Source organism: Ctenopharyngodon idella, chromosome 23 (assembly GCF_019924925.1).
Source record: "Ctenopharyngodon idella isolate HZGC_01 chromosome 23, HZGC01, whole genome shotgun sequence".
Classification (NCBI taxonomy): domain Eukaryota; kingdom Metazoa; phylum Chordata; class Actinopteri; order Cypriniformes; family Xenocyprididae; genus Ctenopharyngodon; species Ctenopharyngodon idella.
In genome coordinates this window covers 18,930,769-18,956,577 of record NC_067242.1, presented here as the reverse complement: position 1 = coordinate 18,956,577, position 25,809 = coordinate 18,930,769, and the positions used below count along the sequence as shown (strand labels likewise).

At 35.9% G+C, this 25,809-nt stretch overlaps 2 protein-coding genes across 4 annotated transcripts in view; both read left to right on the top strand.

The window, feature by feature from the left end:
• neto1l (neuropilin (NRP) and tolloid (TLL)-like 1, like) overlaps positions 1-7,494 on the top strand; it is a 106,961-nt gene extending 99,467 nt beyond the window's left edge. For 2 of the 3 annotated variants that reach the window (XM_051882599.1, XM_051882598.1), the window contains 2 exons: positions 4,026-4,057; positions 6,724-7,494. Coding sequence is in view for 1 of the 3 variants with exons in the window: in XM_051882600.1 (XP_051738560.1) it covers positions 2,045-2,132 (88 nt within the window). In the remaining 2 variants the exon portion in view is untranslated. The other variant, XM_051882600.1, reaches the window with a different exon arrangement.
• Positions 7,495-8,079: 585 nt separating this feature from the next.
• Positions 8,080-25,518, top strand: timm21 (translocase of inner mitochondrial membrane 21). The gene is made up of 10 exons (XM_051882603.1): positions 8,080-8,503; positions 8,815-8,877; positions 12,384-12,481; positions 12,577-12,650; positions 12,724-12,829; positions 12,925-14,340; positions 14,722-14,792; positions 14,987-15,146; positions 18,742-18,871; positions 23,766-25,518. Exons 1-6 carry the CDS (start codon positions 8,236-8,238, stop codon positions 13,015-13,017), a joined length of 702 nt encoding a protein of 233 aa, XP_051738563.1. The 5' UTR covers positions 8,080-8,235; the 3' UTR covers positions 13,018-14,340; positions 14,722-14,792; positions 14,987-15,146; positions 18,742-18,871; positions 23,766-25,518.
• The last annotated feature ends 291 nt before the right edge of the window (positions 25,519-25,809 follow it).

The window sequence follows — 25,809 nt, the reverse complement described above, 5'->3', positions numbered from 1 at the left end:
AGTGGAGACAGGGTCAAAGAACTAGATAGCATGGGCAGAGGGTCATGAGACGGCCTCCTTGGCCATGACAGGGCAGGCAGAGAGTTCAAAAATGGCCTCTCCAGCCGATACAGGACAGAGAGCCCAAAAACAGCCTCTTTGGCTGATACAGGACAGGCAAAGAGTTCACTCATATCAGCCTTGCTACTTTGGGTGGGGCTCCATTCCATGCCCTCGTACTTTATGAGAATATCAACAGAAGTTGAGTTTTCCGTTCGGGGTGTGGCTGCTGATTGGGGGCTTGATCTATCAATTTAGACCTGCCCAGAAAAACACGCAGAGGCTGATGTTGTTGTAGTGCATGAAGGGGACCATCCAGAAACCTCTGCGCGTGCACCTTGAGGGACTGATCCCCCTGGAAGAGGAGGAGATCCGAGCTGCTGCTAGATCCATTCATTTGGTCAGATCTTTTGTCATGCAGGGGTTGAATAAAAGATAGAAATAAAGGCTGAATCTATTTGCAAGCAGTTCTTCAATCAAATCAAACTTAAAATTACACTTCTTCAGAAAATCAGGAAACAAAAACACGAGAAACAGAACAACCACCTATTAGAGACTAGATCTGACAAAGAAAGTAACAAACACAGGGCTGCAGATACACAGGGAATCACTAGGGACTAAATGGGATGATTAACAAGACATGAGGGCAAATCAAAAACCAACCTGGTCTCATGGGCTTGTGGGAACATTTTTGCAAGTTGCAAAATACGTACCAATACTGCAGTTTCCAACAGAAATGAACACTAGAGGCAGTAAAACAGCAAGCGCTTTAAATCGTTTTCATACACTCATGATTACAGGGTCAGATTATGGATTAATAAAGAAAAAAAAATTTCACATCTCCTTGCACAATATTATGTTATGATCTCAAAACGCTTTTACCAAAGTGCACAATTTGTAAACAAATAAATTTTGGACTTTGCATTGCTTAACCAGCTCCATATGTTTCGCTTTTCTGACATAACAAGTTTGCTCAGTAGCTCAGCTGATACGGAGTTGTACTTAGGATGCGGAAGGCTTGGGTACGAATCCCGTGAAAGACGAGTCATGATAAAAAAAGAGCTCAAAGATGAGAGATCAAAAATGGCATGATTACGAATGCTTTTTATGTCACATTTGCTTTTGTTAACACTATCGGATAGGTTTAGGTGTAGTGTTTGTGGTACGCTATTTTTAAATGTAATGGAGCATTAGCGCCACTCACCGGACATTTCAAATCAGAACTGCGATGATACGTATAAAACCAAAGTAATAAAAACGTACCATATTTACGTTCATCTAATTTGGACACGCTTTAGCGCTACTCAGTGGACATTTCACATTGAAACTGTACATGCCGATACGTATTTTCGTTGTGCAAAAATGTTCCCACAGGTACGTTTTTCTAATTAGACTGGGCTGTCAAAAACCATGGTAACTAATGAAAAGGTACAAAGGGAACATGAACTAACACAGCAAACTGAACAGGAAACAGAGCAAATCAAACAAGATAACAACCAAATTCAAACCCAGAAACAGAAGTTGGCAAGTTTTTAATTTTCGTTCAAGTTTTTCATTTAATATATAGATTTTTTTTAATTTCAGTTTTATTCCAATTAATCACCTTAAAGACAAAAAAAATCACCTTTTTGTATTACACAGAAGAAAGTAAGTTTGAAACAGCATGAGGGTGAGTTGGTGAAATATCCATTTAAAAATGGTTTTAATTTATGATAGCTTTAAATGAAAGAAACACAAATTTGTCTACTCTTTCAAAACAGTCTTTCAAGTTTGCCTAAAAATGCATTTTACCTATATTGTGATAAACTTTGATGTGTTAAGTACTTTTGAACGTGTCATGAAGTTTTTGACAGTCTTGATAATCTACAAAAAGCAGCATTTCTTCATATTAATGGTGTTTTTGCTATGTTTGTGTTTTGCAAATGATTTTGTGTGTGTCATACTGTGTAATGTGCAATGCTGTGTTTTTTCTCATCTTCCATCATGCATTGTCTCCATCGTGTAGACTTCTTGAAAATAGTGCAATCCTGGATCAGTACGAACGGGCTTCAATGAAATATGAAAATGTGGACCGGAGATATACACCAGCATGATAATAACATGGACGTTTTAAAGACAAATTTATCAAAACAACCTGCAGATGTAAAGGAGGACGTGGATTCAGTAACAAAGGAAGTGACTGTGATGAAATCGCTTTAACATGTAGCTCCTAATTTATTCGCATTACCTTTTCTTTTACAAGGTTACTTATTTAGGATTGCAGAACATGAAAGTTTGTTCATTTACATGAATAAATGTGAATCAGTGCTTTCAGGACTGTTGTAGTGCATGCATTTTATTGTCATGTTTTGCCACCAAACGTCTTTATATTTGTTAAAATGCTTTTAAGACATTGGATATTTGTGACTTTCAGCAAACACATTTTATCCACATATTTGTCTGAATCTTCAAAGACACTTTAATGTTAAGATTTGCATGCATATTTTCTTTATCATTTTAAAGTAAGTGACTGTGCATTTAGGTACAGCATCAAACCCAAGACTAATTTATTGTTGATAGGTTTAACTACAAAAATATATATATGTATAACAAATGGAATGACACTAAGCCCTTCCCCTCCCCTATAGTTTACTGCTATACTTACTAACTGCATGCTAAAATCATCAAATTTATAAGATACCATCTATGATTAAACTATGGAATCTTTCCTTTACATAAATCATTTTTGAAATACTGTAAACTCTTTCAGTTGCTGATGTTTAGGACAAATGAAGGATGACAGTAAGTTAACATTTGCTACATTTTAGTAGCACACAAACTTTGTATGTTAACTGTGTTCAAACTTTTGTAGACGCCGAATCACCAATACAAGCTCTGTCAAACAACAATAAACTATTATTATAAATAATGACATTAGTAATTATAAAACTTAAGTTTATGTTTTATGCTTTTGTTTGTGTGATCCATTAAACTGCAGTGAATATGATATCAAAAGAGCATTATAAAACCCCAAATGCAAAACATCAAAACATCTTATTCTCGCTCTCTTTCTTTCTCTCTCTCTCTTTCACACAAAGACACACACACACACGTTGTTTCCATGTTTTATGGGGACTTTTCATAGACATAATGATTTTTATACTGTACAAACTGTATATTATATCCCTTAACCGTATACCTACCCATCACAGAAAATGTTCTGCATTTTTACATTAAAAATCATCACTTAGTTTGATTTATAAGCTGTTTTCCTCATGGGAACCAAAACAATGTACCCACCATGTGTTGGGTGTAATTAATTACTAAGTAATCTAATTACAGTAATTTCCCTTGAAAAGGTAAAGTAAGGGATTACTCATAATTTTTCTGGAATTTAATTACAGTTACTTCTGATGTAATTGCAATAAAATGTAATGTTAAATATATATGTTTTTAATGTAACCTTCCTTTAGAAACTTTGGTCAGTTCAAGAATAATTTATGCAATTGTATATTGTTTATTTGAAAGAATTAAAAGTGCAGCTTCATGTCTATCTTTTTATTGTTCAACTGGTCGAGGTTGATATGGGATTTACAAAGTAACTAGTAATAAGTAATCCAATACTTTTTAAAGAGAGTAATTAGTACAGTAATCGAATTACACGGTTGAAGATGTAATTAGTAGCTAGTAATTAGTTCCTTTTTTAGAGTAACTTCCCCAACACTGGTCCCCACAATGTCAAAAATTACTGGTATTACTATCTTTACACACACACACACACACTCAAATACAAAAACAGTATGTTAAATGTCCCTGATTTTTCAAGCTAGATTTTTAGTCACCACACTAATTAAAATGAAATGTCAGTGTTTCTGTCTGTCTGCCCATTGTCATTACATTCTTGTTTTAGAATTTAAACTATATAAACAAAGGGAAATAAATGCTGTTGAGAAATGAATGAATGAATTTACATCATAAGTGAATTTCCACTTTCTTATTATATGTAGACAAAATGTCATCTGAAGTGGAAGGCACAAAGGTTTGTTTCAACTTTTTGCTTCTATAAATTTTGATGTTGGAGTATATACTTTCATGTTTATTTGTGACCCTGGACCACAAAACCAGTCATAAGTCGCACGGGTATATTTGTAGCAATAGCCAACAATACATTGTATGGGTCAAAATTATTGATTTTTCTTTTATGCCAAAAATCATTAGGATATTAAGTAAAGATCATGTTCCATGAAGATATTTTGTAAATTTCCTACCGTAAATATATCAAAAATTTATTTTTGTGAGTGGATATGCATTTCTAAGGACTTCATTTTGGACAACTTTAAAGGCGATTTTCTCAATATTTTGATTTTTTTGCACCCTTAGATTCCAGATGTTCAAATAGTTGTATCTCGGCCAAATATTGTCCTATCCTAACAAAGCTTTCAGATGATGTATAAATCTCAGTTTAAAAAAAAATTGACCCTTATGACTGGTTTTGTGGTCCAGAGTCACATTTGTTTAAAATGCTATTTTATGTGTGGCATACAAATTTGTGTACATAGGCCTGCAGCCTCACTACAGTGCGCTATAAATGCAGTACACTTATGACATATTAATATATAAGTTTATATAGTGTTATTTTAACTTTTTGGAGTCAATTTTTTTTAAAGAAATTAATACATTTATTCATCAAGGATGCATTGACAATCAAAATTGACAGTAAAGACATTTATGTTACAAAATATTTCTATTTCAAATAAATGCTGTTTAAAAAAAATCTACAAAAATATTAAGCAGCACTAAGAAATAAACATATTAGAATTATTTCTGAGGGATCATGTGACACTGAAGACTGAAATTCAGCTTGCCATCACAGGAATAAACTACATTTTAAAGGTGCAATGTGGAAATTTTGGGAGGATCTATTGACAGAAATACAGTATACATAACTATGTTTTAAGTGGTGGATAAAGACCTTACATAATGAGCCGTTATGTTTTTATTACCTTAGAATGAGCCATTTATATCTACATACACCGCGGGTCCCCCCTCCATGTCAGGTCGCCATTATGCGCCGGCATGTTTCTACAGCAGCCCTAAACAGACATACACTCTACAGAGCGCGTTTCGTCACTACAGGTGCTGGTCATATAATTAGAATATCATCAAAAAGTTCATTTTTTTATTATAAATTATTTTTAAAAATGAAACTTTCATATATTCTAGATTCCCTACATGTAAAGTAAAACATTTCAAAAGTTTTTTTTTTTAAATTTTGATGATTAGAGCGTACAGCTCATGAAAGTCCAAAATCCAGTATTTCAAAATATTAGAATATTTCCTAAAATCAATCAAAAAATGGATTTGCAAAACAGAAAAGTTAAAGTTCTTTAAAGTATGTTCTTTTGTGCACTCAATACTTGATCGGCAGGACATATTACAGCAAATGACTTGCTCCTAGCCCAAATTACTGCATCAGTGAAGTGTGGCATGGAAGTGATCAGCCTGTGGCACTGCTGAGGCACTATTGAGCCTTCAGATCATCTGTATATTGTTGGATCGACTGTTTCTCATCTTTCTCTTGAAAATATCCCATAGATTCAGGTCAGGCATATTGGCTGGCCAATAAAGCACAGTAATATCATGGTCAGCAAACCACTTGGAAGTGGTTTTTGCACTGTGGGCAGGTGCTAAAGTTCTGCTGGAAAAGGAAATCAGCATCTCCATAAAGCTTGTCAGCAGATGGAAGCATAAAGTGCTTCAAAATCTCCTGGAAGATGGCTGCATTGACTTTGCACTTGATAAAACACAATGGACCAACACCAGCAGACGTCACGCTGTTGCTTGTGCACCTTTGCCTACCCAATTTCTTCCTTCCAGTCAACTTTGCATTTAATATGCTTTGATACATCACTCTGTAAACAGCCACCCCATTCAGTAATGACCTTCTGTGACTTACTCTCTTTGTGGAGGGTGTCAATGATTGTCTCCTGGACCATTGCCAAGTCAGCAGTCTTCCCCATTAGTGTGGTTTCAAAAAACAAAAGATACCCGGATTTTATAATGTAGGGATGGTCATTTAATGAAACTCAAATGTAAATATTCTAATATTTTGAGATACTGGATTTTGGACTTTCATTAGCTGTACGCTCTAATCAACAAATTTACAAAAAAAAACTTTTGAAATGTTTTACTTTACATGTAGGGAATCTAGAATATATGAAAGTTTCATTTTTTTAAATAATTTACAATAAAAAAATGAACTTTTTCACGATATTCTAATTATATGACCAGCACCTGTATGTTGTTCTTCTAAATCGTTTGTGGTTTTAGAGGCAGCTCGCATCGTCACTACGTTGAATACGCACGAAGAAGAAGTAATAGTAGTAGTAGTCTGGTTTATTATTAGCAGAGACCTCTTTGTTAGACCTCTTTGTTTGACTTCGGATTAACGGCCACCGTATTTTGCTTCGAAATGGAGGAGTGAGCTGCCGTTGGTTGCAGTACGCAACCTCACCGCTAGATGCCGCTAAAATGTACACACTGCACCTTTAAATAATATTAAAAAGAGTTCTTTTAAATTGTAATTACTGTTTTTACTGTATTTCCGATCAAATAAATGCAGCCTTGGTGAGCATGAAATACATTTTTCAAAAATACTGAGATGTGAATGATCTGAAGGTTAACAGTATGTTAATTTCTTTACAGGCTATCACATCATATCCTAGACCTCTCTTTACTGACATCTTGTGGAGGCAGCCTCAAAGAACTTGAAGGGGTGCAACATAGTGACAAGTTTGCTTTTTTGTAAATTTGTAGAATTTGATGGGGGATATCTTGACACCGACTTGTGTTCTAAAAGTAGCCGATACTGTGAAGCTCTTGGGGACTAAAACAATTTTTCAGACACTGGACTGAAACTGAATATACAAACTGATGTACATTTTTCATTCAGTGAAATATGAATCAGACATGTTTTTGTTTCCTCTGATTTGATGATTGTAATGCTCAGATTATTTTTTAATACAAACTGTAATGTCCTGAGTAGGTGCATAACCTTTTTACTTTGCAAGAAGCATAGATCAAGACCTTTAAAATATTGTCAAACCATACGGTACCATACTTGAACCAACTGATAAACAGGTGTAGTTTGTAATCCTCCTGGTCAGGGGTGATTTTACTGTGACTATTGCCTATCTGACTAGCATCTCAGATGTTTAAACACAAGACTCACACGAGTTCTCTTAATGTTCAACATTAAGGTCAATTAGGTCATGTCTATGCATACAGTAAAATATAAGTGTGCCAAGCAAGATTTTTAGAGAATTGGTATCAAGTTGCTTACTGTTAAGAAATGTCAGAATATTTCCCTTCTACTTACGATTTGAGAAACAGAAACCTATTAATTTGACAACATGTTTAGTTAATATATTTGATTGATGCTGGACAGATTGTTTAAATAAAGTGAAACAAACTTGATCTTTTTGACAAACTTTGGAACTTTATTATGAATGGCTGAATTTATTATGTATGACTGAATGAACTATAGTTGATTTTATATTTCAATAACACTAGAAAGGGGTTTTTAGAAATGAGGTGTGTGTGTGTATATATATAATATATAAGTGAAAGGTTTATCATTTTTCTAAAGTTTTGCCATTTAATAATGTTCCTCAATTTTATAATGTTGCCATAGTTCAGTATTTCCAATATACTTTAGCAACTCAAATGTTCAGATTACGTTATAAAACCTAAATAAATTTTGGTCTAGTCTTGTTTTTGTGTTAAAAAAAAAAAAAAAAAGAAATATTAGCGTTTCTGATTCTACCAAACAGGTTTTTTCCACAATGTTTCATTTTGATTACATTATTGTAATTTTGAGTGTGGTTTCTAGAAATTTTTTAAATGCAACGTTTTGAAATATTGTAAAAAAAAAAAAAAAAAAAAATTGTGTTTGTTAGTGTTACAGTTAAATGTTTTATACTAGCCTACCAGGAGATTGTCCAGTGATGAAATTCTGAGGCGCTTTTTTACGTGAATTAGTACTTTTATTTTGAAAAATTAGGACAGAAATCGTGAAGCCAGGGACTAATGCATCCAGTTCAACTTGAATATACGATAAGGAGACGTGTGAAAGTCAGTATTAAAACATGTTAAAGTGATACACGGTATATTGTTTAGATTAACTGCCTAGACAGGTCATTTATACTAGAAGGAATCATGATGTATTCTTTCTTTAGAATCGGAAAGACGACAAACTGTGTGCAGCACATATTAAAATCTCTGCATGTCAGACTACCACAACAGATATCAGCTTTACAGTCACAAACGAATCTATGTTCTGGGTCAAACTGGACATTTTATCACACTCGCTCGTTTTATACAGGAGTTCGTTTCTGTAGTAAGAACGATGGACAGAAGGACACCGACCAGGTGTCAGTTTCCAGAAGTTCATACACACCTCCAAGCCCGTCTGCAGCACAGAAAGGTACGTGCATTACAGAAAGTTATCATATAGTAACCATCGTTTCCGTCAAAATACCATAGTTATGGTTATGAATTGCTACTGCCAACCACTGTCACTAGAAAAAGTAGGATATAATGAAGCAAAGATTTTCAAAGCTAGTTTTTAAAGAGATCCCAGCTGTAAATCTACTATGATTTATAGTGGTTACACTAAATATGATATTTTGGAAGGAACTATGTAACCTTGATGATTTTTATAAGACATTTAATGTCAGGATTCATTATAGCTAGTTAGTAAGTGCTTGTCTGATTCTATCTGTCTTTCCTCAACAGTCAAACAAGCCGGCAAAGATTTCACTTATTTGATTGTGGTGCTCATTGGACTCGGTGTAACAGGTGATGTGACGTGTTTGATTTGATACAAACCAGGGCTGGATTGTGGACCGTCATGCCCCAGGGCCTCAGACTGCCAGGGGCCTGGAGCTCATACTGTACCAAGAAAACCATTGGAGCTCCTAGACACCAAAACGCATTTGCTATTGACAATGACAGGGGCATCTAAAAAATTTTCAGTTTTCAATTTAGTTTTGTTATGTGCTTTTGTATGGGCCAAGCCAAAAATGGAAAAATATTTAACCATTTTAATCACAAATCACTGCTCAGGAAATTAGCAAGAATTGCACAAATACTGTAGATAAAGTAACTTAGAATGGAATAGCCTTCCCCTTTGTTTTCTTTACAAGTTTAAGCCGTGTGGGTCAAACTGCAGACAGTTTTTTACAGGAAGAAGAGTCAGTGTTGTTCCACTCAATGTTGATGGCTTCAAACAGTTCATGAGTAGTTGAAAAATGTTTCTCCGTTAGTTTGAGTTTAATGTGAGACCAAATATTCCCAAATAGTAGGGTTCAAATCTGGACACTTCTTGGTTGTCTTTGCAATTCGGGCAGGAGCATCGTCTTGTTGAAAAATAACATCTAATCATTTCTCTTTAGATAACAACTTTTCAATTGTGGGAAGCAAGCCATTCTGCAATATTCTCCAGTAATCCAAAGCATTAAATGACTTTTCACAGTGAAGCCGCTCACCAATACCATCAATTAAAAAGGCTCTCCAAACAATGACACCTCTTCATCCATGCTTCACTGTTGTAGAGGTGCATTTAGTATTATATTTCTCAGCAGATTTTTTAAGACACCACTCTGGAAACTGGTGTTTCACTGTGATTCATCTCTCCACACAACTTTCCATATTCTGCCAAAAACTTCATTCTGTTTTTATGATTTTCTGTGACAATAATGGCTTATTAAGCAGGTCCATAACCACCATAGACATTGAGGGGGACAAGTCCCCCCCCAATAATTAGAAATGGACAAATTGTCCCCCCCAATATTTGATGCGAGCTCTGCTGCACTCCATTACGCACCGCTCTGTTTGTTATTAGGATGACAAAAAATTGTTACAATTTTGATTAAAAGTTACATTTTTAGACCGGTCTGCCTCTGCGATTTGACAGCGCTCGTAACTGTCAGAATGATTGAGATGGCCAATCACATCAATGAAGGCGAGGCTTACTGTTCACCGAGGACGAGTGAGATTTCCAATTCAACGCTTTAGTTTAAGCAGTGAAAGAATGCATGGTGAGATATAAGTAGCTAAACATTTAATATTTGATGACTGTTTTAAGACAGAAAGGTTCAGCGACTGATAGTCATATCCAGTGATGCAAACTACTCAACATTTTTATGAAAGTTCATCGTTTTGAATTGAAAATACGTTATTATTTACATGATTCATTCATGTAATTCATAACTGAATTTGACGAGACAAGAAACAAATAGTTTAACTTGCTCACTTCGTAACTACAATAGACCTGTAACTTTTACCATTCTTATTTCTTTTTTCGTTATTCCCTTAAATCCCTTGTAATCCTTTAATTTGCTAATTTCCTGACCAATAATTTGTGGTTAAGACGATTAAAAGCTTAGTGTTTAGCCATTTTGGGCTTGGCCCATTTTTTTGCCTATGAGTGTGTGTGTATATAAATACACTGAACAAAATTATAAACGCAACACTTTTGTTTTTGCCCCTATTTTTCATGAGCTGAACTCAAAGATCTAAGACTTTTTCTATGTACACAAAAGGCCTATTTCTCTCAAATATTGTTTACAAATCCATCTAAATCTGTGTTAGTGAGCACTTCTCCTTTGCCGAGATAATCCATCCACCTCACAGGTGTGGCATATCAAGATGCTGATTAGACAGCATGATTATTGCACAGGTGTGCCTTAGGCTGGCCACAATAAGAGGCCACTCTAAAATGTGCAGTTTTATCACACAGCACAATGCCACAGATGTCACAAGTTTTGAGGGAGCGTGCAATTGGCATGCTGACTGCAGGAATGTCCACCAGAGCTGTTGCCCGTGAATTGAATGTTCATTTCTCTCACAACCGCAGACCACGTGTAACCACACCAGCCCAGGACCTCCACATCCAGCATCTTCACCTCCAAGATCGTCTGAGACCAGCCACCCGGACAGCTGCTGTAACAATCGGTTTGCATAACCAAAGAATTTCTGCACAAACCGTCAGAAACCGTCTCAGGGAAGCTCATCTGCATGCTCGTCGGGGTCTCGACCTGACTGCAGTTCGTCACCATAACCGACTTGAGTGGGCAAATGCTCACATTCAATGGCTTCTAGCACTTTGGAGAGGTGTTCACTTCACGGATGAATCGCGGTTTTCACTGTACAGGGCAGATGGCAGACAGCGTTTATGGCGTAGTGTGGGTGAGCGGTGTGCTGATGTCAACGTTGTGGATCGAGTGGCCCGTGGTGGTGGTGGGGTTATGGTATGGGCAGGCGTATGTTATGGACAACGAACACAGGTTCATTTTATTTATGGCATTTTTGAATGCACAGAGATACCGTGATGAGATCCTGAGGCCCATTGTTGTGCCATTCATCCACGACCATCACCTCATGTTGCAGCATGATAATGTACGGCCCCATGTTGCAAGGATCTGTACACAATTCCTGGAAGCCGAAAACATCTCAGTTCTTGCATGGCCAGCATACTCACCAGAAATGTCACCCACTGAGCATGTTTGGGATGCTCTGGATCGGTGTATACGACAGCGTGTTCCAGTTCCTGCCAATATCCAGCAACTTCGCACAGCCATTGAAGAGAGACCAACATTCCACAGGCCACAATCAACAACCTGATCAACTCTATGCAAAGGAGATGTGTTGCACTGCGTGAGGCAAATGGTGGTCACACCAGATACTGATTGGGTTTTTGGACCCCCCCCTTTGCAATAATCATGCTGTCTAATCAGCATCTTGATATGCCACACCTGTGAGGTGGATGGATTATCTCGGCAATGGAGAAGTGCTCACTAACACAGATTTAGACCGATTTGTGAACAATATTTGAGAGAAATAGGCCTTTTGTGTGCATAGAAAAAGTCTTAGATCTTTGAGTTCAGATCATAAAAAATGGGGGCAAAAACAAAAGTGTTGCGTTTATAATCTTGTTCAGTGTTTATCATTTTAAGTTTTGTAAATTAAGTTTTTCATCTAATATTTACATTTTATTTTAGCTTTATTTCAATTGCCAAAAAAAAAAATATATTTTTTTTTAATATATATATATATATATATATATATATATATATATATATATATATATATATATATATATATATATATAAGTTTTAGTCAACAATAACAACACTGATCGCAAGACGTGTGCCCCGGGCCTCATGTGACCATGATCCGGCTCTGATTCAAACATCTAGTTGATGATGCCATTATAATCAATTAAAGATCCCCTGCTCTGACATTTCCATGCATGTGTATATGTTCGAAAGTATAAGAATTGATCTGATTGTCATCCTTATTAGGTGGACTGCTGTATGTGGTCTTTCAAGAGCTGTTTTCCTCTTCAAGTCCAAGCAAAATTTATGGAAAAGCTTTTGAGAAGTGCAGATCTCACCCTGAGGTCAGCAAATGGTGATTGATTTGTTATGAACTGCAAGATAAACAAACCAAATATGTTAAATGCATGAATAAATCAGGTACTTGCTTTATGTGAAGGTAATCGGAGCTTTCGGAGAGCCCATCAAAGGCTTTGGGGAGACCAGTCGGCGTGGCAGAAGGCAACAAGTCAGGTAAAATTTTTAATATCAATAAATAAACCCTTTTGTTACACCTCACATATGCTTTTCAAGGTTTTTTCTTTAGTCATGTACAGTACATGAAGGATGGAATCAAGTACATGCGGCTGAAATTTTACATTGAGGGATCTGAACCAGGATTACGGGGAACTGTTCATTCAGAATCGAAGGAGGTACAATACAATCTCAGTGGAAAAAACAAAAGTGTGAGTTTCATGCAAAAGTAGTATTGACAAATATATAACAAACTACTACTTCTGTCTGACAGAATCCTGAGACCGGAAAGTATGAATTCCGGTATATTTTTGTAGAGATTGACGCATATCCCAGGAGGACAGTCGTCATTGAAGACAACAGATAAAAAAAGTACATATTTGGAATTTCAATCTTTCAATTGGAAAGATTCATTAAAAAGCTCTGAATTGAAACCGAAGAACCTGAATTTATGTCGCTACTAGGATTAATCGAGCTTGGATTTGTCATGCTTGAATTTTGTTGTGTTATGTAGACTAATGGAAATGGAAGATCTAGATATTTGGACATGAGAGTGTTTGTACTGAAACATCTTGTATTTTGTACAAGGATTTTCATGATTGTTTTATACAATATGTGGTTTAAAATAAAGATCAACTATAAAATTCACATAGAAAAGCAGTTTTTAATTAATGTAACTTGAATACATGTTAATAAAGCAATTTGATGCCGTTATTGCAAATGGTCCGTTATTATTTCTTTGCCTGAATTGCCTGAAGCGTTTAAAATATAAATTGATCTATCTTGTTTCTCTATTCAGATTTTTTTATTTATTTTTTTATTTATTTTATGAAATGTTTTACAGTTCTTTATTGTCATTGTTTTATAGAACATATGAATAAATAGCAACAAAAATATGTAACTGACAAATATATAACTAAATTAACCCTTCATTTTGCATATGCAGGCAGTATGTTAGTTCAAATGTTTTTTTTAGACATGCAGTATATATGCCCAGTTTTTATAGCGCAGTAGATCTCTGATGGACCAATGAGAACATAGCTTATTGACCTCCTGAGACTGTTAAGTCTTATCAGTTTAACCTTGCATTTCTGAAAGCCATTCAGTAACTTCTTGTGCTCGATAGATGGCGCTTTATTACTAAGAAAAATGTTTAATGTTATATATAAACATAATATAGGCCTATAAAATATATACTACTTTGAGGCTGCAAGGTCCTTCGTAACATATTTACAATTTTAAATTACATATAAACATTATTATTATTATTATTATTATTATTATAAAAGCGTAAACATAAAATAATCTATAACGGACTTTTAATTTGACGTTCTTCTCCCATTAATCCACGGAAGTAAGGACGCCTTGCGAGACAACAGAAGAACTACAACAAAACCCCCTTCGTTTGCTCATGGAAAAAAAAACACGGTACTCATTTCTCGGAAGTCCTTTGAGTCTCTCAAGTATCAGCATTTACTAACAGAGAGAGGAGCCACACTCGGCCTACATGCAGTTAGTGAACTCGAGCTGTTTGAAAAAATTACCTAGGTGTCCGTGTTTCTACTTTGTAAAGGTACATTATTTTTTTTAGCCCGTTAGCAAAGCGACTTCCTCTTGTGTCTATGAGGAGCAGATGCTTCGCTAGCTGTCTAAAGCTGGATTATAACGCTACTTATAAGGCGTTTACAAGGTGAGCTTATTTTCTTAATGAAAAGTTGTATTAAGGTCATATGACTAAAATTGGCCGTAATAAATCCCAATGAATATACTTAAAGGGTGCGCGTGCTCTGTTTGTTTGTTTATATAGCCGAACTAAGCGTGGTGGTAGTTTATTTTCAGTTTTCTGTTTATATAACGGTAACGTTAACCTAACCCTGTGTGTTACACAATATATGTTTTTAGTGTGACTTTAAAATTCTGAGCTGCTTTAAACATGAGATCAGTTGACAGTCTGAGTGATTATTCATATGTGGTTTGGATTTAATTATTAAAATCATGAGTAAACAATGCCCTGATATCGAAATGACATTTTCTTATGCTGACCCTGCCAATAAATCTTATTTTATTTTAGTTTGACAGCTTGGAAGCTGATTATGGTAATTGATACCAACTGGTGAGAAGCATGGAGCTGTACTGGTACATGTAAGTTTTTGTGAGACTTGATGTGATTACAGATGTATTGTCTCTTTTTTTTGTTTTAACCTTGTATAATATTTGATTTTGTTTATTCAAGTTTGTCTCTGTTTATGGCATGTATGCAACGTGTTGTAATAATAGTAATTATCAGTTATGAGTATGTCTTTGAGACTTTAAACATGTTCTTTATCTTGTTTTAGAGTCGTCATAATATTTATAATGATTAAGATCTTCTTCTACATCTGCTGGTATCGCTCAAGGCAAAGACAGCTTGCTGCGTACCTCAGTAATCCCCGAAATGCTCAGATCGTCATTGTGGGAGGACGTGCTTACCTACACCAGATCTGTGAGAGACAAAATGTGAGTAAAACTTCAGTTCAATTAGATCCTTTTTTTTTTTTTTTTTTTCAAGGTGTGGCCGAGTTGGCAGTGCGTCATCCGCTGTTGATATAATCACTCTTTGGAAGCATGACATAGTTTAGCTTCCTGTGGAGTACAGTGTGGGTCTACATTCAGTGTACATTCAGCAAAACAATAAGATAAAGTGCAATATGTTATGGTAACTTCTGTTGAATTCAAGTGGCATTTCACAGAAGATTTGACTAGGTAACTGACAGAGACACTGATAAGCTGATAAGCAGACAAATCTTTTCCCCTTTGATTAAGCACTTGCAGGGGGAAGAGGAATGTTGTGATCCTCTTTGTATAACCTTTATTACTGTTCAGTCAGTGTAGACACATAGATTACACCAAAATGATTATTAGTTTGTCTTGTTTTCTTTCTTTTTTTATTTACTTTTTCATTTGAAACCATTAATAATAAAGGTATGTATTCATGTCAGGATGGACAATCTTCGTGTTTAATGTTAAAGGTTGCTTACACCTGGTATTAACATGCTTCTCCTGCGACCTCTTTTGATCAGAATTGATGTAGAAAAAAAGTTTTATTTATATTTATTAGAGCTGCACGATTAATCATTAAAAGATCACAATCTCGATTCAAACACCCATGTGATCTTAGTCCTAAATGATAGTGATTCGCCTGTGTCTATTAAACCTTTGACAAGTGTGACCATAGCTAACATTCAAATCTGCGTTGGCGCTGCCGCTGACCCAGAGGAAGCAGCTGTCATGTATAGGTGTGAAACACCTTCACAAGTAGTCATTTCAACCACACAGTATCATTATTTCTGTCTTACATTAATTCAGGTTATCACAGAAGTATTAAAAAGTTATATAAAAGTTAATAGTTCAGGTAAAAGTTTATAGTTCGGATATAAACCCTGATGTCTACAATAGCGAAAAGTAACTTGAAGCTTCAGATAAAGATTGTATCAATTACATCATTACACCAGTAGGTGGCAACAAAATGTATTTTTCATTGAATCATTCATTCAAGAGATTCATGCAAAAACACTGATTCATCCAGTAAACAATTGAAGTCTATGAGTGAGTCATTGAATCATTCATTCTCACCAACTTTTAAAAAAGATATAATTAATTCATATTAATTAAATATTTTTTAAATAGACTGCAGCTATTAACATTTTGTCAGATCCTTTAGTAAATTACATGTTATTTTGTTTAGTTGTCTGTTCGGAATCGTGGGAGAATCACAATCTCTATTTTAAACAAAAAAATTGCGATTCTCAATTTATCCAGAATCGTGCTGCTCTAATACATCTAATTTTATTTTTTTGAAGAAATTAATACTTTTAACAAAGATGCATTCAATTTATCAAAAGAATTAGAAAGTAATTTATAATCTCAAGAATCCTGAAAAAAAAAAAAAATGTATCACCGTTTCCACGAAATATTAAGCAGCACAACTGTTTTTAACATTGATAGGAAATGTTACTTGAACATCAGCATATTAGAATGAATTCTGAAGGATCATGTCACACTAAAGACTAGAGTGTCATCACAGAAATAAATTACATTTTAAAATATTAAAATAAAAAAGTGTTATTTGTTATAATATTTCACAATATTGCTTTTTTCCACTGGATTTTTGATCAAATAAATGCAGCCTTGGGGAGCATGAGAGATGCTTTTCACAATCATTTACAAAAGTGTATATATGCGTGTTTCCAAATTTTTCTTTTAAAAGTAGCCACAAGTAGCAAAGTTTAAAAACCCCTGTTTTAATGGAGATTGACAGGTGAATAGGCGGCCCTTCACTGTTGTCTGGGACATATCAGGACAGATTAGCTTTTACACTATGAATGTTAAAGTGTCACATTTGAAGATTACATCTTCGCATGTGGGTTGAATAATTTGGACTTTTTTGACACGTGTATTTGTACACTTGTAATTGGATCACCCAAAATGAATCTTAACCGGCATCTTAGTCTATAGGGGAATCTTCAATATGTTTGAACACAGGAAATTTGAATCCGCTCACAGGTTTCAGTTTTCTTGGTTTTCAGACTGAATTGGAGTACGCTTTCAGAGGAAATGTGCAAATTTTCAGTGCGTGTGCATGTTCTGTCTTTGTCATTTATCTACAGGGAAGGTTTTGGTGAACTTCCACTTTTACTGTTTCACAACGCCATTTTTGACCTTAGGGCTGCATTTTTTTTTTGACTCATGATGTAAAAAGTTTCACTCTCTAAACTCAAAGCTACAACAAGGATCCGTTAAACCAAACCGAGGGCAGGAGTGTCAAATCTTGAGTCTGTGTTATTCGCACAGGCCACTAAATGTGTGAGCTCTTCTGTTCAGAAGAATAGTTTCTCTTGTTGGTGCTCAGCACTTGTCAAAACTAACCAGTGCCTGTGAAAAAGCCAGAAGAAGCAGACTTGATGGAACAAGAGCAGGACCCAGAGCTAAGGGCCCTGACAGTGCTGACAAAACCTTTTAGGAATGTTATTGTTTTTTTTGGCAGTTTGACTAAAGCGTATTCACTCGTACAGTTATGGTATCTGTGACTGTATTATAAATGAGATTTCTTTTAAAAGTGTCTGAAGTGTAGAATGTGTTCTCGAGTAGCTCTAAACTGGTTTGAAGCTGTAACGCTGCATTTTAAATTCAGAAAAAGCCCTTTGTTTCTAAATGAAAGCGTCTTATGTTCAGTAAAGCATCTGGAAGCAATTTGTAGCACAAGTATTGAAGACTGTTTCAAGCCAAAAAGAGCTTTGCCATTCAAATAAGGTTGCTATTTTAATATTTCACTGAATATTTTGGAGAAAAATGGACATTTATTAGCCCATCATACCATTGCAAGCTGAATTTTTATAGGTTATATGCCTATAAAACATGTTCTAGGTTATCTCAGTATTTCACAGCAGTTTTTTTCTCTTTCTTCAGATGTGGAGAGAATGATATATATAGGCCTGATTTTAGAAACCGAAGCTGTCTGTAGTTCTCCACACAGGAAATGCCCTTAATTTGACAACAGGCGGTTTAGATATATGTGAAACTTTTGGCCTGCTTACACGTTCACATGCCAGTAGTTGCTTTGTTGTTCTTACAGTAGTTTTATAAAGAAGTTTGTCACAGCATGCTGATATATCACATAATGGTTATATAGTAACTTGTTTAATGCCAAACAAACTGCTTTGTTGAGCAGTAGTGTAATCAAGAAGGGAAATACCAGACCATTAAGATCCAATCTAAAAGATGACCTTCTCTTTCAGCAAATTTTCATCTGAACTATGAAGCTGCATATGACTTAAAAAAGAAAATGGAGAACTGTCTCATATCCTTACTGAAACTGAGATAACAACATTGTGATTACCAGCCAAACTGAGACCCCAAGGTCTTATAGGTTATAAACGCATATAGACCTGGGCAAGTGATTGCACAATTCCATCGTTTAACAGCAAGCATTGACTAGATTTTGTTTCACTGCCACATGTATTTAAAATCATCTTTAAGATGCTTCTTGTGTGTAAAATGTCTGATTCCTGTCTGATTGTGGGTGTTTAACTCCCACTGCTGCTCTGCTTCACAGACATCAATCTGGCCCAGTTGGTACGGAGTTCAGGATGACGGCTCGGTGGGTGAACCCTCCGCCTCTCTTCCACCATCATCCTCGCTGTCTCAACTGGACATGCCTCCTCCATATGAGGCAGTGTCTGGAGGTAAGACTGACTCACTGTACGACTACACCCCAGTCTGCACTGGGACAGAAATAATTAATTTTAGGATTATTAAGAAAATGTATAAGCTTTTTTACTGGACCACTTTAAAGACCACTGAGGCCCAGCAATTTTTTTTTATTATTATTTATTTTTTTACGTTGTTTAATGTTTTTTTCCCTTGTGAATTTCTCTGAGAACACACATGCAACAGTTTTAGTTTATTTCTTTTTAAATTAACATATCAGGATAATTACAGAGTTTTAAAGGGTTAATTCACCCAAAATTAAAATTCTGTCATTAATTACTTGTCATGTCGTTTCAAACTTGTAAGACATTTGTTCATCTTTGAAACACAAATTGAGAGATTTTTTTTATTAAATCTGAGAGCTTTCTGACCTCTGATAGACTGCAACGTTATTACTAATTTCAATGCCCAGAAAGGTAGTAAAGACATCGTCAAAATAGTCCTACAGTAATTACAGTGGTTCAACATTAATGTTATGAAGCGACGAGAATACTTTTTTTGCGCAAAAAACAAACAAAAATAACAACTTTATTCAATGATTTCTTCTCTTCCCTGTCAATCTCCTATGCTGTTCACGTAGTGTAAACAGTGCAGCGCTTCCGGGTTCTTCGTCAGAATGCCAGCTCATTATTGGCCAGCTCCTGCGTCAGCATCACACGCATGCATCATGGCACTCACGTGTACAGCGTCGGCCAATACTGAGCCAGCGTTCTGACGTAGAACCCGGAAGCGCTGGAAGAGAAGAAATTGTTGAATAAAGTCATTATTTTACAAAAAATATTCTCATCGATTTATAACATCAAGGTTGAACCACTGTAGTCACATGGACTATTTTAACAATGTCTTTACTACCTTTCTATAGTGATAGTGGTAATAACATTACAGTCTATTGGAGGCCAGAAAGCTAATGGATTTCATCCAAAATCTCTTAATTTGTGTTCCGAAGATGAACGAAGTTCTTACGGGTTTGGAATGACATGAGGGTGAGTAATTAATGACAAAATTTTCATTTTTGGTTGAACTAACCCTTTAAGGTGGAGTATGCTTATAGATATGAGAGAATACAATTAATACATAAAATATGTACGGTTCCACCTCAGTTGAGGTTCCAAACGAGCTGTACCAATACTAAATGTGATGTGTAAACACTGCAGATCACTGATTGGTCAGAAAGAATCGTCACTACCAGCGTCACTGGATTTGAAACGTGAGACACCAATCGAAATGACTGTTGTGGTCAGTAGACGAGGTGCAGACTTGTTAGTAGCCGAGGAGCGGATCCGCGGCAGTAAAGGCAGTGCAACTATATCAGTCTATAATCCCTCCCACTTTGAAGCGGTACTAAACTGCAGTGGAAAAGCAGACTGAAAGTAAAGCGAGCTGTGCCGAACTGCACCAATAATGTACATTGCACATCACCTCATTTCTCAAAGAGTCTGAAAACAGTTAGTTCAAAGATTCAGTCTCTCTAAACCCCTCCTTTCCAGTCTACGCTGCTCTGATTGGTCAGATTTTTTTCCCGTATCAAGTCCAGCGTGAGTCTTCATCCTTTTAAAGTGCAAGTAAAGTGGGTTTGCAGCGCTGAAAACAGCGTCTTCTCGACAAGTCGACAACGTGAACCACGAGCCTTCCAGGCTCAGCTACAACTACAGTATTTGAGGGCGGGTCAAAGTAGATGTCGTTCGCGTGCAGCCAATAAAGATCATAGGCTGGCGTTATACAAATTTGTTACATTGTTCCATCTATACAAGGTCTATATTACACATTGCATAGAAGGAAATATTCGAAATAGCATAATAAGGGCACTATAATGAAACCATTTTGTGTGCCATTAAGAAGGCATTTTTATTCCTCTGTTATACAATCATGAATGTTTTTGGTCAATGGAGTGTTAGAAAAAGTTAACCATAAAGGGACTTGTCTGCTAATCATTTTCTAGTTGCACATGATTTGTGTTTGGAGGATTGATTTTGCCTTATTTATAGCTCTCTGTGTATGCGCCAAATCCCGATATTGTTGCAGCATACATGTAGACTGTTGCATTTAAAATCCTCTCTGAAAGTGCTTTTCCAAGCGATCGCCCACAGCACAGCTGGAATGTAAATGATTAAATGTTTGTTGAACTATGAGCTCTTCCACTGACGTTCTATTGTGTGTCACAGTTTAAGTTCATCCTTAAAAACATCTCTCCATGAGAAGTTACAGTAATTGGTCGATATGTTTACAAGAAAATCACCAAAAATACATATATGGTATGGTGAGGAGACTGTCAAGTCTCAAGGGTTAGACCAACGGTAAATACTTAACATGTCTCTTCACACTAATATGAGAAACAGCCTTTCAGTCACATTACATCTCTCCAGGGAAAGTCTCGTGCTTTCACCTACTCTGCTGTATGCTCTGTAAATGGTTAACAGGGACAATTTTATGACAACAGGGAACAACAGTTGGAGAGTGGGCCTGCGGACATCAGCCATCCCAAATTAGACCAATGCTTCTTAATTGGCAGGTTTTGTAACTGACATGCTGAGAAGGACGTTTATGAACACCAGCTGCCAGATAGTGACATTAAGACATGGAAAAGGTTGAAATGAATTTGGCAATCACGGCATTTGGCTTTGCACGTTGGGTTTACTTCAGTTCAGTCTCTGTGCTGAAACTGATTGTTCATTCAGCAGCAGAGAAGGAAATCTTCTGGTGCTTGTGTGGATTGGCAGCAAATGGAAGTTTCTGGCTCACGGCTCCATTCCTCTGAATCATTCTGTTGCATTTCCCCCTTTTCCCTTTCCATTTGTGCTCTCATTATCTCTTACAATGTCTCGTGAGTTTATAAACAGTGGATCTTAGCAAGTACATCTGTAAGTGTCTAAACGAACCCCAAGAACAAGACATGAGTTTGAAGATGTGACACATGCGTATACTACGTTTCCTTTGACCCAGAAGAGTGAAAGATCTTCAGAGCAGGATGTGGTTTTTATCAGCCTTCAATGCCACATCATTCAGCATTTCCACCGTTTCTTGATATTCTAGTGAAGTGGTGATGGAAACCCCCCCCCCCTTCTCCAAATGCTCTGTGTATAGTTTGTACCACCTGTTCCCTGGAAATATTTGGAAATATTTGCTTTTGTTTGCTGTTTAAAGACCAAATATGGCATTGATTGCTTGCAGTGCCCTGTCCTGAAGAATAAAACAGGAAATTATGTAATTGTTTTTTAAAGCATGACCTTGCTATTTTGCATGCATATTACTTTGAGTCATTGGAAGTTTTAGTTGTGCAGACAGTAGCTGAGAGTTACTAGTGTTATTCTAGTCTTATTACTATATTAAAAAAAGAAAGAAAATAATAAATGTATTTGTATTTTTAGTGAATCAATAAAAGTTGATTTGTTTTAATATCCCATTATATGTAATTTTGAACTGATATTTGTATTTATTTTTTTTTTAACTGAAAAAAATATAATTGCCGTATAATTTTATGGTTGAAAAACAGTAAAATGACATCCCAGAAGTTCTTACGTGACACATCACATATGATTTATTTCAATAGTTTCTCATTTTTGTTATCAGTAATGTACAGTGGGGTGTTTTTGTGTTGATTTTTCTGTTATTTAATTTGTTCCTTGGATTATTTTTTGATTTGTGTGTGTGTGTGACCCTGTGCACCGTCTAATTTACAAATATGGGCCATGTTTTATACGATGAACTCTGATTCATCATGTGGCTTTCTATTTTACGACCTGTATTATTACGCTGGTTATCAGTACATTTTAAGGTAATATTCAGATTTTGGTACTTCGAGTACATTGGTATATTAACATTACATCACTTAAAGGGTTAGTTCACTCAAAAATGAAAATTCAAGTTACTATATTTTTGATAAAATCCGATGGCTCAGTGAGGCCTCTATTGCCAGCAAGATAATTAACACTTTCAATGCCCAGAAAGCTACTAAAAACATATTTAAATCAGATCATGTGACTATAGTGGTTCAACCTTAATGTTATGAAGCGACGAGAATACTTTTGTCTGCCAAAAAAACAAAATAACGACTTTATTCAACAATATCTAGTGATGGCTGATTTCAAAACACTGCTTCATGAAGCTTCAAAGCTTTACGAATCTTTTGTTTCGAATCAGTGGTTTGGATCGCATATCAAACTGCCAAAGTCACGTGATTTCAGTAAACGAGGCTTTGTTACTTCATAAGTGTTTCGGAACTTCAATAGTCCACGTGACTTTGGCAGTTTGATACGTGATCCGAACCACTGATTTGAAACAAAAGATTTGTAAAGCTTTGAAGCTTAATGAAGCAGTGTTTTGAAATCGCCCATCACTAGATATTGTTGAAAAGTCATTTTGTTTTTTGGCAGACAAAAATATTCTTGTCGCTTCATAACATTAAGGTTGAACCACTGTAGTCACATGAGCTGTTTTAAATATGTTTTTAGTAGCTTTCTGGGCATCTGGAAGTGTTAATTATCTTGCTGGCAATAGAGGCCTCACTGAGCCATCGGATTTTATCAAAAATATCTTAATTTGTGTTCTGAAGATGAACGAAGGTCTTACGGGTGTGGAACGACATGAGGGTGAGTAATTAATGACAGAATTTTCATTTTTGGTTGAACTAACCCTTTAAAGAAATATACAGTTTATAAGTCGTAAAATATACAGGCACCAATATATATCTGGCAACCACAGCTGCCTTTTTTTTTTTTTGTAAAAAAAAAAAAAAAGTACATTTATGTAAATTTAACAGGATATATTTTACAATGGGAAGACATTTTTACATTGTCATTGATGTTTTTTTTTATGTTTACTTTGCCATTTTAAACCTAAATCATTGCACTCTCTCGTCTTTGTTTTGTGCAGCAAATGACCTGAAGCCTCCACCGTACAGCGAGTACGCTCAAAACGACGATACCGATGCATCCCTGAGCATCACCATCCCGGACGGCAACGATTCCAGTGCAATTAGCGATGCCCCACCCCCTTACACGCCCAGCATCACCTCTCCAGCCAATCAGCAAGTAGACAGCCACATCCAATCACAACCGGAGGGAAGGTCAAGTTAAACTTCTCTCAATATAGAAACACAACAAGGGCTAAGCGACTGCTTTAGCCCCTCTAGGTCTTGTTTTTCCATCTGGACTTATTTTCTTCTCAAGCAAATTATACAAAGAAAAAAGATTTCACATTGGCGGTGGATCTGACTTGTTCTCTTATGAGAGAATTTGAATAGTGCACAATATGCAGTATAAAGAATGAGACTGGCCTGATGCCATGTTCTGGCAGAGTCGAGCACTGCTCTGCCCACGCTGGTGTACCGGTGCTTTCAGTTCACCCATGCCTTATGCTCATTTCCTCCAGCAAAACCACCGCGCAGAGCCATACGGCAAACACCGCCATTTCGATATTTTAAACAATTACTTTCACTGTCATTTATTTGGAGCAGTGTGGAAGGCTAATGCCGTGATCACGTGTGGCTGCTTGAGGAACTGTAAATAGGCTAGTGGGTTGATTGGTGCCAAGCACGTTCTGCTTAGACAATGTCGTTGACACATTTCTTTATAATTATTATTTTTTTAAATCCCAAAGGGAGAGGTTAAAGGTGTAGTTCACGCAAAAATGAATATTCTGTCATTCGCTCACCCTCATGCTCACCTGTATGACTATATGTCAATGGTAACCAAATCTGTTAACATTCTTCAGAATATCTTTTTGTGTTCCACAGGAGAAATTAAGTCATACTGCGTGTTATGACATGAGGTGAAATGATAGAATTTTAATTTTTGCCTTAACTATCTCTTTAAAGTATAGAGGTCTAGCCTCAGGTTTATTTATAACCTCAGTTTATATGTGATGACAATTAAAAAAAAAAAAAAAAAAAAAGCCCTCTGAAGCACTTTTAATGTGTTGTAATTGCCTTAATTCCATCTGTTGGTAAGTGTCCAATATTCCTGAATCAACCAGAGCCAGTGTGGATAATGTGGCTTATGGTCATGACTCGTGTAAATGTGCGCAGTACTCTGTGTTGTATCGCTTATCAGGTTAAATGTAACACACTGATGCATTTGAGATCACGGTGCCCTTATTAACAATTTCTGCTAACCGAAATAGACCTTCCACGTGTGTGTGTGTGTGTGTGTGTGTGTGTGTGTGTGTGTGTGTGTGTGTGTGTGTGTGTTAAGGCATATGTTAAGTGTGTGATGAATTCAAACAGAACTTCCTTGTGAAAATGTTTGTGCTTTAGTGAGCACATGAAGTCATCTCTGTGCAATTGTCAGTATATCAGGTTCACATAATGGGATCAATATTTTTTTGTATTTAAAAAAAAAAAAAAAAAAAGTCCACATGAAAGGATGTGATCTATGTGTGCTTTTAGAATATGTGTGTGTAGTTCCGTCCCCCTTCTCCCCTGAACGCCCGGTCCTTCACTATGTAATTTCATTTAATCATAATTTGATTTAAAATGCTAATCCTGCAACATGTATTATCTCATTTAAACTGAAGTACTGTATATGCTATTTTTGTATTTATGGAAAAACCCTTTGAATCTCTTTCAAAAAATAAAGATTGGTGAAATGTCATGTTTGAAAACAGCTCATTTCTCCAACAAACTCAATGGACATGTTTCATACTTTTTTTTTTTTTTTTTAAATCAGTGATATGTGGCATTGATCTCAAAGCTGCATTTATTTGTTCAAAGATACAATAAAAACAGTAATCTTTTGAAATATTATTGCATATTTAAAATAACTGTTTTCTATTTCAATATATTTTAAAATGTAAATTATTCCTGTCATGCAAAACTGAGTTTTCAGCATCATTACTCCAGTCTTCGGTGTCACATGATCCTTCAGAAATCATTCTAACATGCTGATTTGGTGCATCGTTTTGGAGAATTTGTGGAAAC